The sequence below is a fragment of the Trichinella spiralis genome (genome assembly GCF_000181795.1).
Source record: "Trichinella spiralis strain ISS 195 chromosome Unknown Scfld6, whole genome shotgun sequence".
In the NCBI taxonomy this organism is placed as follows: domain Eukaryota; kingdom Metazoa; phylum Nematoda; class Enoplea; order Trichinellida; family Trichinellidae; genus Trichinella; species Trichinella spiralis.
In genome coordinates, this window is record NW_003526945.1 from 2,252,990 (window position 1) to 2,271,452 (window position 18,463).

General features: G+C 30.9%; 3 protein-coding genes across 3 annotated transcripts; 2 read left to right on the forward strand and 1 right to left on the reverse strand.

The window, feature by feature from the left end:
• The first annotated feature begins 5,597 nt into the window (after positions 1 to 5,597).
• On the forward strand, positions 5,598 to 7,414 carry Tsp_08181 (ornithine decarboxylase). The gene is made up of 7 exons (XM_003373542.1): positions 5,598 to 5,636; positions 5,692 to 5,865; positions 6,175 to 6,347; positions 6,444 to 6,586; positions 6,657 to 6,971; positions 7,030 to 7,139; positions 7,199 to 7,414. Exons 1-7 carry the CDS (start codon positions 5,598 to 5,600, stop codon positions 7,412 to 7,414), a joined length of 1,170 nt encoding a protein of 389 aa, XP_003373590.1.
• Positions 7,415 to 11,275: 3,861 nt separating this feature from the next.
• Positions 11,276 to 12,056, reverse strand: Tsp_08182 (calcipressin-3). The gene is made up of 4 exons (XM_003373543.1): positions 11,943 to 12,056; positions 11,714 to 11,887; positions 11,467 to 11,596; positions 11,276 to 11,409 (listed from the first exon to the last, which is right to left on the reverse strand). Exons 1-4 carry the CDS (start codon positions 12,054 to 12,056, stop codon positions 11,276 to 11,278), a joined length of 552 nt encoding a protein of 183 aa, XP_003373591.1.
• Positions 12,057 to 14,147: 2,091 nt separating this feature from the next.
• On the forward strand, positions 14,148 to 16,286 carry Tsp_08183 (hypothetical protein). The gene is made up of 6 exons (XM_003373544.1): positions 14,148 to 14,175; positions 14,514 to 14,620; positions 14,670 to 15,326; positions 15,378 to 15,560; positions 15,612 to 15,879; positions 16,108 to 16,286. Exons 1-6 carry the CDS (start codon positions 14,148 to 14,150, stop codon positions 16,284 to 16,286), a joined length of 1,422 nt encoding a protein of 473 aa, XP_003373592.1.
• The last annotated feature ends 2,177 nt before the right edge of the window (positions 16,287 to 18,463 follow it).

Here is an 18,463-nt window from a genome sequence, read left to right on the forward strand (position 1 = left end):
GTATTTGCTTTTTTGTCAAGGAAATAAATAACAGTGGAAACAGGAAGCTTTTTCACACTGAACTCTTCTGATGATGATGATGAAAATGAAGAAATGATGCTCATTTGTCAGCAATTACCAGCGGCTTGTGAATTTTCATTTCCTGCGTTGATTATCAATTTCTCGCTTGCTTGGAGAGTGAATAATGGATGAATCGTATGGAAAGTAAGAAAAAAGAAAGATTAATCAAGCTACTGCAGCTTTTTCCATATTCAAACTGTTAATCGTTGCACGACTGCATTTGCGTACATCTACAATGTACTGTTGTTGTTGTTGTTTGCATTATTGAACACAATGAGGCGATGAGATATCATTTGAATCAAACATCATGAAAACATGATGCACAATCAATTTACACTGCAGGTAATTTAATTATTCACATTTATGAAATGTTATTTTAAAAGTGAATGATTATTCTTTTCTTTTATTTCACTACTTGTTCTGTAACAAGTAATAATTATGTGATGATTTATTTTTAAAATTTTGATATTTGATTTTCAGGTTAGAGAAGTTTATTCAAAAATGAATATATAAAGTTAGTATTCTTTCAAAGTAGGTTACTGTGCAATATTTTGAACATCCATTTCTCAGTTGTGTTTGTGAAATTCTTGCTACAAACAGCTTCATCTCTGATATTTTTTTTTATTATTTACAAGTTATGAGTTTTTTGATTAGTATTTTTTTATGACACTGAAATGATTGCAGTTTGGTGCGATGGAAAAGCGAATTGATTCACTACAGTATCTCATTATTATTATTTGGGTTTTTCTTGCAGTGCTTAATTCACAATCTACTGTGAGGAAAGGAAAAAAAATTAATTTTAAACTATTTTCTTGAAGTAATAATTTTATTGCAATAATCTTTTTGCAAAATTACTTTTCATGTTGTTCATTATCATTATCATTATTATTGTTGTAAATTATCATAATTATGCACACTCGTCAGAACAGTTTACCAAGCCGTGGGCATTTTTATTCATCTGCTAATCCATCATTTGATCACAATAACAGGAAAGTTAATTTTTTTTAACTTTTCTCAGCATGATTTGCTAATCACTACAGTGCAGTTGTGAAATATGGGGGACTTGACAACTTTTGACAAACCACTACTGAATAATGGTCATAAAATAAAAAGGTAGTAAGAAGATTGATTATTTCTCGATTCTATTATATACTTTGTTCATTTTTCGTACAATATTTTAAAATAATTAATAGTGATATTTTTCATTTAACGAACAGAAATTAAAATTCGAATTCGTTACTGCATTCGTTGTTCAAAATGGAGAAGGGATTTTAATTTTCCGGGCAATTGCAAAGTTCCATAAGAGCATGGCAATTTCAACCTGTTCGAATAAGTTGCCAAATTGCAGCAGAATTTAGTAAGGAAAAGTTTCAAAATCTTCAACAGAAAGTTATTTTTAAGCATTTTGAAATGGTAAAAGAAATTTATTCACTTGACATTCATCAACGTGCCAACATGAATTGTTTTTTCAATCAACGTCCAATTTGGAAATGGACAATTTTTTCATTTCATTTTTTATTTTTATATCAAATTGTTTATTGCAAAAAAAAGTATATATCTACATGAACACATGTGATTGTTGTAATTATGTATGGTGGTCAATTGCATTATTGCATGCTAATAAAATGATGAATAATGACAATGATGAAATTGAATTGGAAAACAGTTTCTGACGCAAAACTATCTTTTTGAAAAGCATAAATAAAAATTTACCAAGAATTTACCAGCATGTCAAATGTTGCTTTCTTGCCTCTTCCTGGTGTTGATTATTGACTTATGTGACCAAAGTGTGCATATTCAACGATACGCTATTTATGTTGTTTACTAGATAAACAAGAAGCAAGATAAAAATATTAGGTCATATGGTGTAACCATCATTTGCTCATTCTTCCTTTTCAACTGTTAAGGTTATCCAACTGGGTATGACAAACTGATACTATTCCCACGGTGGAGTTTTTTCTCAAGGGGAAGGAAGAATAAAAGGAAAAAGAAAGTTACATTTTCCCCAAGCTCCTGTAGCTTTCCGAATGTGGGCCAGTTCAAACAACACGCAGCATCTGAATGAAATTGTAAAATGTGTAAAAGTTTCTGCCAATCAAAAAATCGTGTTCAAAAACATTATAATACAGATTGTAGATACAGATTTATTGTTACTCATTTTTCCCATTCATTTGCATATACTGCATTCGTTCATTCATTCATTCATTCATTCATTCATTGATATTTCTTGTATTTTTAAAATCTATTAACAATTTCTATCTTGTATTATTATTTGCAGTTTATACAACTTTTGCAAACGTAATTCATGTCCAGCTAAATTGTAAAACACAGAAAAGACTGCACTGTTGTGTTCATTCTGTTGGCACGTGTTTCTCACACTTCAAACATACTCTGACAGATGCACTTATTGATTTCATATTTCATATGAAAATGAAAAAATTATTTAATTGTCTGCTGTCAGTTGAGAAAAGTGATGAAATAATTTGTTTTCAAGATGAAGCTTAAAATCTAGTCCGTACATAACTGAATTCACTGTTGAACTTATTCGACAACTGTAAAATGATTCATCTTGTTGGAGATTCATGATTTCAGGTTGTTGTTTATCAAATTCTTTTTCATAAAATGAGAAAGAATTTGTTTATTTTGCGCAATTTCACAAATATGTTTATTTTATTTCATAATTTCTAAATGGAAAGAATTTTAATTTGCCAATTTAACTTTTCAACGCATGACGTCATCATTATTCTAATGAAAATGATATGGTGTTTTCTTGGACAAGCGCTGTTTTGTTCATTACGGTTTTAAATTTTATTCAAAAGACGAAATGTTTTTTCTTTTGTCATTAAAAATGTGAAAAATAACAAATTCTGATTTTATCAATCCAAAAATTAATACCACACCTACTGTAGCATGCATAACTTAACAAAATGAAATTCACACTTGTGCATAATAATTTTAGACAATAATTTCACATTTGTTATTATTTAAATGTGTTAAGTGTAAAAGAAATTTAGAAATTTTTTGAAAAATTGCATTCAAATTTTGGCTTCTCAATACTCTTTAGGTAATCAATTGTTTTCGTTGTTTGTACAGAAGCAATATAAAAGGAAATGAAGTTCAAACTGTACAAAATGCAAAACATAATAATGAATATTACTAAAATTAATTTTGTGATAAAAATGCTCAAATAAAAAATGATAAATGGCAATAAGCAAGCAAACGAAGAACAAATGTGATGCTGGAGAATACGTATTCGCAGTATAATTTCTTTACGCATTTTCATATCATTTTTTATTTCAACATGAATTTGGCAATTGAAAACAAAACAAACAGATTTTTTCATATTTCATTTTTAATTGGAAAATGTCAAATTGAAAATGTTGAACATCTTAATAATCAAGTATAAATGTTGTAAAGTATAATTGTTCAAAAATACAACCAAAAGCTATGTACATAAAATACATGCTGTGCAAAACTTTTCAGAATATTTTAAGACACGTAAAAAAGATTGTTGAATAAAAAAACTGAAATTAGAAAATTAATCTGATATTGTGTTAATTTGAAATGTTGATTTATTAACTGAATCGTATGCTTCAATTTTATAAGAAAAAAGAGAAACTTTTTGCTCCAGTATGAACTGGTTGTGTCACTGCTTAGAGTGACGCCATGCAAATCGTTTATTACATGAGAAATAGATCCACATTAAAAAAAGAGGAGCGTGATTTGTAAGTAATACGGCTGATTTAAACGGTCACAGCTGTGCCCAATGACAGTTTTCAAAAAATTTTAAACAGACAATTTATCAGAGTGTGAAAATTAACTGCTTTACAGAATGAACTCATTTGTTATTTTACATCAGGATGAGTTATTAGTTATACACATTCAACTGTCTTCTTTTTTTACTTTTAAAGTCAGGGTTACACGCATCTACAGGGCTATCTGATTCATGTTTATTTCTCATTCGGTGGTTTGTTGTAAAACCTGTATAATTCTGGTGACCAATCCAAACTTGGCACACCAACTACGTCTACATTTCAGGACAGACAAACTTGCTCCTCAGATAATATGCAGCAATAAATCAATCTGGTGTAATGATAACAATAACATATCTAACATAGGTCATCTATTGTCAATTAATAATTTTATATTAAACGGCGTTTTACAACCATTATTTTCATTTCATTTTTTCATCTGATTCTGATCAAGCAACAGGTAATTATTTTTTAATTGAGATACTTTAAATTCTACTTACCAGTAATGCTTTACAAAAATTTGTTAATGTAATATCCATTTCAAACTGTAAACACTTTTAATAAATTCAGTACGTGCTCTCTTATAGCTGCTTAATCTCTCTCACATTATCTGTAAAAATCAAGCATAGAATGCAAAAGTTTTGTTTATGAGCATTTCATAAATTCATATAAGATTCGTATTCCATATTCCATTCTAGAAGAAATTTATTACGCTTTCACAGTAATTTTTCCAGTTATTAACTAAAATATATTATCATTAATCAATTAATTAATAAAAAATAAACTATGCTAAAGTACAGTGTATACGTAATAAGCAATAATATGCATAATGCAATGTAATTTTTACTATAACATTACTTGCATAAAGGAATAAGATCACATCTGCATGGTATAACGCACATGATGCATATTTATTAACACATGATATAGTTAATTTTATTTAGCAAAATAAGATTTTTCAAATGTGCAATGTTTCATTATTCGATGGATTACAAAGTTTCTTAATTGTCCACCTCTGACTTTTGTAAAACAATAAAAACGCATAAAGTAAAATTTATATTTAAAAATGAAAGTTTAAGCATAGTTTTTAACGTATTCTAACATTTTTTGTTTAAAGTTCTACAACAGAGTCCCCTTAACAATGGCAAACTAAATATTTCAACGACTTGTCAAAATATGCACCAATACTGCACATCAACTAAACTCTTTTTTTTATATTTTCCAAATTTTTTATAATTTTGAGTGCCCATTCTCGTACAGGCTAAAATTTATTGTAATTTTTTAATTGTCTTTAGCAATATGTGCATAGACTACAAAATTTGAATTAAAGATGAAACATATCCTAATTTATATATGAATACATAAGAATACGCTTTTATTAGAGGAGTACAATGTAGTGCAGTTGCCTAAATAATCATTGTTGCATTACTTAAAAATGTTTTTACTGATAAAACAATATTTCAACATTTTTAACAGTTAAAAAAAGGAAGTGATTTCTTGTTTTGACTTCATGAAATAGTGTTTACTATTACCGTGCTGTTGGTTTGGTAAGTAGTGTTGTTGGTAATACTTTCATTTTTTTAAAACTGAACTAACTTACACTTTCCAAAGCTATACGAATACATATTACCTTTATTAAATGTTAAATATGATTAAGCTGTTGATTATATTATGTAAAATAAACGTGCAAATTTTAGGTTTCTTTAAAATCGACACGACATGCGTGATAATTTGAAATTTGATGAAAGCATATTTACGCCATTTAAAATTGCCATCCTTCCCAAAATGTCCGAGGTTGCTTCTATGATTCAAATGATTGGTGAAGTAACGAATTGAATTGTCTTAATTTTGATCTTTATAAAATTTAACTACTTTTTAGGATTCAGAGGAAGCATTTTTTCTGTTTGATTTAGGAAAACTGATACGACTTCACCAGCGATGGATTGAGCATTTACCACAAATTCACCCTTTCTATGCTGTCAAATGTAACGACAATAAACTACTTCTGTCTTTGCTAGCATCGATGGGAGTCAATTTTGACTGTGCCAGCAAAGTAAGCATATGTTAATGGTCAAAGTGTATTACCTGTTATGCATTGGTAAAATGAAAAGAACATCCTTATTCATAGGTCACACATGCTTTCATCACATAGAAAATTTAAAAGTTGAAATTAACTTAAGATAATGCATTTTATGAAAGTTTAAAATGTAAAATAGGAAATGTTCATATATTCGATAGGTGAATACACATTCAGAATGCAGACATTGTAAGATATAGGTAAAAATGATACAATTCACTTAATAAACAGATAATGCAATACAAGTAATGAAATTTAAACTTAAAAAGAAATGAAAACTTTTAGAATGAAATAGAAACTGTTCTCAGTATTGGAGTATCTCCGGAAAGGATAATTTTTGCCAACCCATGCAAGCCCAGAAGCGCTATAGAATATGCAAATTCTCAAAATGTGCGCTATATGACGTTCGACAATGAACAAGAACTGCAAAAAATACATTCACTTTATCCAAAATCAGAGTATGATTTATGCATGAAGTGAACCGTTTTTGCATTTATTATTTTAAATTTAATGAAAAATTGGTCAAGTGGAGGATAAATTATTTATCATTTCAGACTGCTAATGCGCATTTCAACATTCAATTACAATGCTGTTATTTCTTTTGAAAAAAAGTTTGGCTGCAATCCAATAACAGAAGCGCCGGAATTATTGAAGAAAGCAATTGTTCTTGGTTGCAAAGTTGTCGGAATTTGGTCTGGTCATTTTGTAATTAAAATTTTAATAACTGAAATATAAAAGTGTGGAATTTAGTTTTCACGTTGGAACAGGCTGTCGAGAATCATCCGCTTATACAAATTCCATAGCAAATGCACGAAAATTGTTCGACTTGGGAAATCAGTTTGGTTGTCCGCTGAAACTGCTGGATATTGGTGGTGGATTCTCGGCTGTACACGAAAATGGCGCTCTTCCATTCGAATCGTTAGCCATGGAAATTAATCAGGCGTTGAGTTTTTACTTCCCCTCAGATATGAATGTGACTGTGATAGCCGAACCAGGTCGTTACTACGCAGCTAAACCATTCCAACTGTGCACTCGTGTTATTGGTTATAGAAAAGTTGCTGCATCGAAAATTACAGAAAACCGTACAAGCTGCTTGCAAAGCAAAATTTAAGAATAGAAATTATTTTTATTTCTTTTCAGCTGCGGATGATGCTGATATCGGTTTCATGTATTTTATTAACGATGGCATATATGGATCATTCAACTGCATCTTGACAGAAAATACCGTTCCACAGGGACAATTATTAAAGGTTACTTTCTTGTGATATTTTGTTGTGTACTCTACACAAATTTTAACATTAAATTACAGAAACGAAAAGCCAGTAAAACTTATTGGTCAACTGTTTGGGGTCAGACGTGCGATAGTTTGGATATCATTTTAAAAAAATGTCAGCTGCCTGAATTATTTGAAAATGAACTTTTATTGTTCCAAAATATGGGAGCATATTCGCTGACTGTCAGCACCGAGTTCAATGGTTTCTCGAGAACAAAAGTTTACCCGTACATCAAAGAAGATGATGTGTAATGATCAGTTGAAATAAGAAAAAATAATCAAATAATGCTTTTTGAAAATTATAAATTTTCAGGGATAGTTTTCAGCCGCTACTTTTGAACAAAGCCAACCAATGGAACTCCCACTGACGGTGCATCTCAGCGGAAAATCATCATAAAATGAAATTAGTGCTATTAGAATAATTAACTTAGATTTCGAGCCATATTCTTTAGCGTTGCTGTTAGATAAGATTGGATTTAATTTTGAAATCGTAGATTGAAATGTTCATTTTATTGTTTAGTAAAATTTTACATGAAGCACACGCGCAAGTGAAGCTGGCATTTTTAATTTTCCCCAATTAAAAATTAGTCATCAACATAAATACAAACGTGACAGATTTTAAACTTTAAATATGCTCTTAAGTTGTTTACACTTCCAAACTTGATGGCGCATTTTTGAAATGCTTACCTGAAGATTATTTTTTGATGATTTAGTTTTGAAATTATTGTTTACTAGCATGATGAAGAAAGAGAATTGTTGAAAGATCTTTGATTGATTTGAAAAACAGATGGATATCTTTGATTTTAACGGGTTGTGTGCTTGGTGTGCTCTGAATTTATTTCACACCAAAATAAATTAAAAATGAATTCAACTGCATAGCGGATGTAAATAGCAGAAGACAAATGTATTATTAAAATTCTTCAACATGTTTACTGAAAATTCCAATGAAATGTTTTTTTTAACAATTAATAAAAATTATGTGTAATCAACATTAAAAAACGATTTATTGCAATTAATTTTTTATATTTTACAACAAAACATCAAAAAAATTTGACAAAAACTAACACAACTGGGTTGTTTGAACGTTTTAATCGAAATTTTGTTTTAAAAAAACAATATTGCTACATTTGAAGTATTTTATTGTCTAATTAAAAATAAAAAAACGAATAATAACAAAATAAACTTGAACGTATATAATAAATTGTACAACACTTTACAACAATAAAGCATTTGCAACATTTTGTGGCATACTGTACATTACTTCCTGAATAATATTTAATTTTGAGTATATTTTTTCTTTTGTATGTTGTGAATTTTTTTCATTACAAATTAACCACTTCAATTTACCTTTCATGATGTATATAAACTGTGTGAAATTGCAATGGAAAAAGGAAGATCCAAAGATTGCACGTAAGTAAGTGTTCACAAATTTCTTGCTCAAGGTTCATTGTATTCTACGTTTACATTTAAGTGAATTAACGCATGATGATAGTAAAATGAAAAATTATTGGGGGAAATGTTTTTTTACATCTTTTACAAAAAAGTCAAAAAATCAATTTAAAAGGCCCGTTAAAAGTGATTATTGAATAGAACTTTTACATCCAGAAAATATTTTCACTCATCCTTTTTCTCAATTGAAGTGGTGAATCTCGTTTTTATTAGGCTTTTAATAAAAAAAAGGGTCCCAAGTTTAATGGTAATAGTAAACCGGCAGATCAGTATTGCAAATCAATTTCTTCCTTCTTTTTGATCCATGTTTAGGAGAAAATAAAAAGAAAATTGTCGGCAATTTTGTTTTAAGCAATGGCCAGTGGAATTTTGTTGTTTACGCAAATGGGGAAATGGGAAAGTTTCGCTTGGAGCATTTTTGCTTAGCCTTTAGCATTGGTGACATTGAAAAGAAATGACAGCTTTTTTCCAATCAATCCCAACACCCATTTTCAAAGCACTTGTCGCGAATCTATTTTTTCGACAAAACAGCCATTCTATTTATTTTTATCGCCATTTCTGATGACGTACAACCGTATGGACCAAGCGATGCTTATTTCAAACAAACAAGCAAAAAAATAAAAAAAAATTGACCGTACACTGTGGATAAATTTGATTGAACGCTTCGTTTGAACACGGTTTTACAATTTCATCTACTAATGTTTGTATCTTAAAAAATTTGCATAATTCATTACAGTATGATTTGATTGTTCATGCAAATTTTGATCCTCTCTTTCTGTTTGTTATATCGCTGTGAGCATTTGGGCAAAAATTGTCCAATTTATTGTCGATGTAATTAACTTTTAAATTGTAATCAGATCCGTGCACTTGTCAATGTTGTGTGGCGTAAAATTGTTGAATAACAGCAATTATTTTTCTAATTATTTTAATTTCGGTTTGTCGATTGACAGTCTGTCGGTGAATTTCATAAATAAGGGTAATTATGAAAATTGAGGGGAAAGTTTTACAAATGGAAAATGGTCAAAATGCAATATTCGAAGAAATTGATCATAACAGTAATAAAGTTATATAAAGAGATCGGTTCACAGTTTGAGGAAGAAGTTTGGAGATATATTTGGTTTGCTGTGGTCGATCAGAAATCGAAGATGAATTTCTTCTTTTAATAAGGTGCAATTATTAGAAGGAGAGATGCTCACGAAATCGTGAACAGCAAAATTGAGCTTTTGTATTGTAGTTGCAATCAGCTTTTCTGATCGTTGCACACAATTTTGCAATTCAATTCAGCAAAATTTACTTTTTCCAATTATTCATTGATCGACGATGACGTCCGTCAACGGCAACAACCGAATACGTAAAAATGTGTGTTTACTCCACTTTAAATAGCCATATTGGCTATTTATCAGCTAACATTGGCTAACTATAATAGCTGACAGCTCGAAGTGCAAAGCCAAAAGAGAATCTCACTTCCAACTTGCCTATAACTCTGAGTTTCAACTGAAAAGATTAGAATTTAAAAAAAAACAGTTCCACTTCCAACTTGTTCAATTCACATCACATTCACTTGTACATATATATATATATATATATATATATATATATGTATTTGAAAAATTGCTTGCAATTGCAAACGGATACAAAAACGTTCGCTATTCTCTTGCATTTATTATTTGAAAAAGAATCATAAAACATAAATTATGAGAAATATCAAGTCAAAGATCGGCGCTTTAAAACTAGCAACTGACGTTATTACTCTGACGTCACTGGTGCAATAACATTCTCTAGCAACCAAAGTAAAACTTTTCCACTTCTTCCAAATTTCAATGTTTTCCTGAATCCAAAATTTGTAATGCATATAATAATAAAAGCCAGTGACTAATTTCTTCAAGTCCAAGTGACATCACATTTCTCTTTGAAGCCATACAAGCAAGCGTTTGTCGTCACAAAGCAGCATTATTTCACTTACGTCAACAGAGTGAATACGTGCTGCTGAGGAAGAGGGTAAGCCAAAACTAGCGTAGGCGTGCGTTCAAAGTATTCTTCTTTTTTTCTGCTTCTTCTCAGCTAACTCTTTTCTAAATAATGCAACTGTAACATTTGCACTTCAAATTACACGATCATCAGCTGCGTATAATTTTCTTTTTTTTTCATACAAAAGCAATCAACTAAAAGAGAATAATCAAATGAAATTGATGCTTTTTCAAATGAAGCAATCCAATAAATAAATGATTAACAAACATTTCATCAAAAATCCAACTCGCTTTCTAATCTGTTTTGCCAACACTGATTAGCGCAATTATAATTCGAATTATTATAAAAATGAGAAATTAAAATGACAACAATTAAAGCGCAGTCTAGCTGAAATAGTCGAGCATTTTCAATGAGTGAAAATTTCAAAAAGAAAAATTTACTGAATGAACAACAGTATCGGACATTGAATGAATGGATGAAACAACACAGAAAGCAATTATGAAAATATAAGTAAATGGATAAAAAAATACACACCCATGTGGACAGCAATTTTCGCAAAAGCGTTTACATTGACACTGGCAAACAATGACAAAAGCAATTACTGCATTCATGATTCCCGCCATGAAGTCAATGGATAAATTTACACATTGAAAAAAGGAGAAAAAGCAGAAACAGATACAGAAATTTTGAAAGTTTTCACGTTGGTGGACGAGCGGTGTGGACAATTTTCGGCTTCACAACGGGTGCATCGTCTTCGTCATCTTGGCATGGATGTACTTTAATTGATGGACAATTCGAAGATGCAGGAATCAACTCGAGAATTGGTTCTTCTACAAACAACGAACTCAATTATTCTGTTCAATAATCGGATCTGGAAATTAATCCACCATGAGCAAGTGCCGCAAGTCGACTAAGAAGTTCAAAATTGAAATTCGGCTCCGATTCTTTGCTCTGCTCCCAACCAACCGGTGGTGAAGCCGGTGGGCTGATCAAGAACTGCTTTTCCAACTGGGGTAACTTTAAATAGTGCTCGTCATCTTCGGATTTCGGCGTGAAAACCTAGCCAAAAAACATACATGTTCAATTAGCCACAAGCAGTGAACTGAAAATTTGCAAATCTCATGCAAAAACAACTTGTGTGAAAAAGCAACGCAACGATGAACCAAAGAAAGAAGTAAAGTCCAAATGAATGCGAGCCGCAGTGGCCCTCTCTGAACTGCAAAACTGCACCCGACAACGTTTAAAGGTACTCAAATAGTGAAACGTAGCCGTTTCGTCAACCTCTTTGAACAGTGCTTCGAACTGATGCTGCAATATACAAATGCAATCAAAGCAATCAAAGCAATAGCCACATCGAAGATACCTTTAATTCAAGATTTTGGAAAACTTCAGCTGGTACGTTGGTGACAATTAAAGATGAAGGGAGTTCAATTTCGCGATCCCCTGTCAGCAGCTCTGTCTTCAGATCACATTGCATTTCACTCATTAGAACAAAGCAACTCTGTGATAAACAAACAACCGAAAAATCCCACACTGCTTTTGCAATCGCAATGCCTATGCTTTGGAACACACTACAGTATACTTTATGTAAATGCAGGCACCATTAGTATTTATTGCGCAGTTGACAACTTTCGCTCAAACGTGGGTTTCATTTATTTATAAACACGCTGACCAATTACTCTACTCGTTGATGTATTGTTTGTAAATTTAATATATTAATGTGTCTTTTTTTATTTGTGAAGTGTTTTACGCAAAGCTTTAGTCAGCTGACTTGATGAAATGACAGCTGAAGTGAAAAGTAGAAATTATCTAATAAATAATTTATTTTAGGTAAATTTATGCTGAATTTTGTATTCTATATGCAATATGAAAAAGTTTAATTGAATGATAACAGATCTATTTTTATTATACTTTTATTTAAATGAAACGTAGAAGTTGAACAACAAGTGTGCTGGTCAAAATCAGTTGAGAGTGTATGCATAAGTAATGCCATATTGAAAGTATTATGTTCAGAAGGTGGGTATAAATTTAGAAGAGTGATTTTAAAATTTAATTATTTAGCACCTGAAATATAAATCTGAAATAGCTGGCATATTTATTGAATATATGTGAAGTTATTGTTTATAAAATGGAATTCTGCTGATGTCATTTAATAAATCAGAAATTTCATTTCCGTTTTTATTAAGCAATTATGTTCAAACGCATTGTTTGTTGGCAACCGTTTTATGAGAGTGCTCTTTATCAGCGTACGTTCGTAGGATTTCAGAGAGACTTTGTGATTTATTCAGTATTGTGTTAAATATGCTTTATGTTAATTATTGAAAAATTGTTGATAAAATAAAAATAAAATCTGCTTGTAAATGGAAAATATAATAAAGAGGCAATTTTTTGAATAGCACACAAATATAGATCTGACATTTCAAATGTATAACTAACAAGGAAATTATTTGCATTGGATGACTTTTGATAAGAATGAAGATAATAAGATAAGAATGGAAGAGACATAAGAATGATGATGATAATGAACAGACATTAGCAACCTTGCTGCAGCAGTATTGTGGAGCAAGTGCACTTGAGCTTTACGTCATAGGTATGCTTTTAATGAATTTTCCATTTATTGCATGTTTTGTTATGATTTGTATTAAAGGTTCAAAAAGTTGACCGCATTAATTTTACTGTTTGTGAAAATGAAGCTTTCCACTTGAGTGGGGGTAAGAGAGGAGTAATAAAATCGTCGCGTTCAATAAAATATTAATTTTCTGACGTAAAAACCTACCGGACAATTTCTTTTTGGTTTTTATTTTTCTTCGCTTCAACTAAATAATTATAAAACTTGCCGCGAGGTTTGCGATGATATGCAAGCAAGCTAACAAACAAGCGAGTCATTTGTTCGCAAAGTTCATTAGCTTGTTAATTATTTCATTTGTTAATAATCGAGGTGAAAAAGTTGTTAAATAGATGGATAGATAGATAGATAGATAGATAGAACGCGGCCTTCGTTGCGAAACAAATTCCATATTCTTCTCCAAGGACAAGCCGTTCATCGTGATTTAATTGATCGCAACGCTTCATTTATTATGCCTATTTCTGTTTTATTAGCATCAGTTTAAATAAATAAATAAACGCCAAACAAATAAATCTTCACGTTTAGTAGATTTTTTTTGCTGTCGATGTAAAGTTTTACTTTTCACAATTGCACACATCTTGGAAAATGACAACGAGCAATATTGCAATATGCCATATTTCAAACACATTCCAAAGTTTGCATTTTCCTGATTGAAAATAGCGAATTGAGACGAAATTGCTGATTTATGTAAATTTCAACTTAAATTTTTATTTTTCTTTCTCCATCGGTAAAATGCAAAATTAAGAAAAATTAATTTTTGAGACTCACCTTTAGCCAATAATTTGAACACTTTGCAGAGGGTCGATGTTTTGAAAGCTCAGCTTTTCAACAAACTAGCTGTGTAAAGTGTAAATTAATGTATAGGAAAAGAATACTCTCTACAATCATCGGCAGCACTGTGAACGACAAATTTTTTCCTTTCAGAATTGTTCGAAGCTTCAAATGTACAATTTCATTGAGTCATACAAAAGTAAAAGTAATGCTACTTTCTAAAGTAGCAATCTATAACTGAATTAATTAAGCAGAAAGCTTTCAAATGAGGTATCATGACAACAGTGAATACATTTTTTAAGTTTTGCACTACTGAAAGCCATTATTTCATTTTTACAAGTATTTATTGTCGCTGAACAACTTCATTTGTTGAACGAAGTTGTTGAACGGCGAGTGTCAAGTTGAAAATACCACCTTTTCTTGATACTATACATTTTATATGACCGTTACTATGCAAATTTTAAGCATTTTTGTCTAGGCAAAGTTCAAGTACATTGTTCACATTCGAGTAAATAAGGTTATTTAACATATTCTCAGATGTCATTTTTGGCTGTGCTATAGCAAAGGGAAATAAGGTTCGAGTTTTGCACTTTCCTTTGATAACTGAAAATGGCAATAAGAATTTTTTCAATGAGGCTCCAATTGTACGGCGTTTCAGTTTTATGTGCAGCTATTATTATTTCTGCTTTGCAGCCTCGTTTTTACCGAAATGGATTGCAGAAACCGATTTCTACAACATCAAAACCCGTACATGAATGCACCTCATCGTCACAGATAACGACCACATCAATGTCCACGCAAGGCCCTGACAGTAATGATAAGCCAGAAATTATTGAACGTCCAGGATGGAGCAGTGGGAATGCTGGAATCTACATCCGTTTAAACAAATTAGGATTGCAAGATATTGTTCGTCAGTTTGGAAAGAAACTGTCCCAGCAGACGATGAAAAGCAAAATTGATGATATTATTATGCTGCCTTTACTAGGTGGTGTATTCAACATAACTGAAGTGAAATTTAAAAGATTGGCAACATTTTACAGTCACTACTTAGTACACCCAAGTACATTTGTGTTAGGTTTCAAAGATGCATCTGCTGCTTTTACTGCTAAATGGAGCTACGATTCTGAAATAAGCATGAGCAAACCAAGATCTGAGCGTTTATCTGGTGATTTTACAGCAATTTTTGACGAATTCACTCAGAAGTTAAGCTTTATGTTAAGTCGTCATACTGATGGAAGCATTTACGCATCAAATATGCAATGCAATTTTACTTCAAAGAAAATTAAATTCTCTTTGTTGGGTCGTGGATCACTCATTAATCGACTGAACAAAAACATTCCAAAAGATGCTGTAAGTTTTAGTTTATTTCATATTTTAAAAAATTAATGTTTTACATTTCAGATAATGCCGCATGTATCAGCGTATCTTTGCAAATCGAATATTGCTTACGTAAAAAAAGCGTTGGAACAGCTGAAAGAAAGTTATCCAGTTAAATTTCCACTTCTAAATGATCCTTTATATTTAAATGCTGCTTTACAGAAGAATCCGTTGGTTAACAAAAGTTTCATTGATTTTTCTTTACAGGTAGGAATTCATGATGCACGAAATTTAATATAATTTAAATATCATTTGTAGGGCGCAGTGGAAGGAAACAAGTCAATTTTACCTGAAATACGTTCTTTTAATTTAACGGGATGTGAATCTCGTTATATGCGCTGCATTTATATGGGAGAGGTGGTAATGAACAGCTTGTTTTACCAAGCCTATGATAATGAAAACTTTCTACACAAAGCTACAACAGCATGCTTGCTTTCAAATATTACCTATGTATATGTGGATGTTAGTTTAATCAAACCTCCTGTAGTGAAGTATCACAAAAACGTTGCAGAGTGCCATATGCAAGGTGAGATAACACCTGCAAACAGTGATGAAAAATGTTGTACTGGCTTTTTCAATTCAACAGCAAAGTTCACACCAAAAATTCAAGGCAATTTGTAAGTTTTGCACTCTTTTATATTAATGTTAATTAATTAATTTTATCAAAATTTTTATTTTTGTAGTACGTATGCCGAAATTTCAAACATGAAATCAACGTTAGAATTGCTAGACGAAAACACATTATCTCATACAGACTTGGATAAACTGATTAGATCAATTAATACAGCCGTGCAAAGTCGTATCAATATGTTTCTGAAGAGAAACATGGTTCCATTACCTCAGTCTAGACGCATAATATGGCACTATAATAAGCCTGTAATGATAGAACGTGCAATGTTGATCAGCGGCCGTTCAAATACGTTATTGTTGTAAATTGCCTTTCTTTCATATTGTTCTTTTCATGCCGATATTGATGTTCGCAGAAAGCTGACATATTTTACCATTTTTATCAATCAGGAAAGATGAAAGTAAAATTTGACGAATATTTTTTACAAAACTTTTCATTAGTTTTAGCTTATTGCAATAAAATCAGCACTAGAATGTCAAATTGAACTTCGACATATTCAAAATCAAAGCTACATTTTGCTCATTGTTTTTTTATATTATTCATAATTGAAAAACGGTTGGTATAATATATTCATAATTTTGATACGGTTTGCTTTGTAGCGGTTAAGCGCGATGCTTTTCTTTTGTTTTCAGTTCTTGCTTTCCAGTCTACATTATTTTGATGATATTTGCGAACTTGTATTCTCTTTGATACACAATGCAAATACCCATCAGGGTTGGTTTGAGAATAAATTCATGCAGCATGATGTTTGCATACGCTACAATTGTTGGGAAAGAGTTAGCAATGATTAATAATTTTATCAGTGTAAATAAAAGCGTGCGGAATAGATAAGGCAACCAATAATGCAAAGGTCGGTTGATCAGTGTACAGAGAGACCAGTGTATGTGTGTGTGTATGCTTATTGTTGCCTTTCAAGCCTGCCCATGTAGCGCTGTTGTTGATTTCATTACTGTTCGAATGCAACGCTTCAACGATAGTTCAATAATTAGTCGCTGAAATCACGTTACGTTCAAGCAATGTTGAAATCAATGAAAGCACGTAAGTATCGTTTATGCTAAATTTTGGGATAACATAATTTCAGAAATTTATTTGAGGTCATTTATTCTCATTACAAATTCATGTTTTACAATGTGATGTTGCTTTTAAAATACTTCTTTTACTCGAAGTATTTGTTTATTTATTATTTAATTGTTATTTATTACCATCAATACTGAATTATTATCGTGAAAAATGATTACATTGACCTTTTTGAAAGTATTCATGTAAGATATGAAAGCAGTTATGTTGAATCTGGAAATGGGATTTTTAAAAAACAACTTTGAATAAAAAATAGCCAGTTCAATAGAATAGCATTTCATTGACAATAGATGGAAAGATAATCGACCTTTGACGTGGCTATATTTCATACGCCCGTGCATTATTCGACGACTCTCCGTTGTTGCTCAATTCGATTACGACTGCATAATCTCACTTTTGTATTGAGTAAGTATTAAAATGCATTGCCTTATTGGTTTGTTCAGTTTGTCGCTTACTTTAAGAAATAATGCAGACGGTAGTGGGTAGCATTTATAAAATTTTCTTTTTATCTATACCAAATTTACAGTCACACAAAATTTATGTAATTTTGTGGTTCTTCTTCGAGAAGCATCTTTATGATGCTGATCTCATTTAGGATTCTTTAACTGGATTCCTTAATTCCAACCAGTAATCAATCTCCCAAAACACTAACTTTACTATTCATCAACTATAAAAAAATTTGATTGTTAACTTGCTCAGTTCATTGCTTATTGGACGCATAAATTACAATATAATGAAACAATTAGCTGTTTAATTATGTGCATGATGTTCAAAAAAGTCTACTCTCCGAGTATACTTCAAAGGCATGCCGCTCGACATTTGATTGGCCTTAAATTTCATTGGTTTTCATGTCGGCTAAATTTCATTAGTTGCTGTTGCGATGAGTTTTATTCGTTGTCGCAAACCTAAATTTTTACTGGTTGTCATTGTAATGCGTGCTATTTGTCAAATTTTGATTTCATTTTAATGGTCAGTTTTCTGATATTCAAAGCTTTACTATTTTATGATATTTATGTGGTAAAATTAATTAAAATTAATTATTTAATGAAATTCAATGAAATGGTGAATCCACGTAATATTTCTTAATAATAGCATCCATAACTTCTAAATTCAATTTATACTTTAACTTAAACTTATATTTAACTTCATAAAATTAAGAAACAAATTAATAGAAAGCAATCTTTTGAACAAGGTCTTTGAAATGCTCAATAGTATACACGCAATAAACTAAATCAGTTTAAATTAAAGTAAAGCGAATTTCTTAGATCTGATCAGCAGTTCTATGAATATAATTATGCACAAAAATGAAACCACAAGCAAATTTGTTAATAAACTTATAATTTTAAATTGCTAGTCAGCTTTTAAATGTACAATTTAGCTACTACTAATATACATATAGAAGATA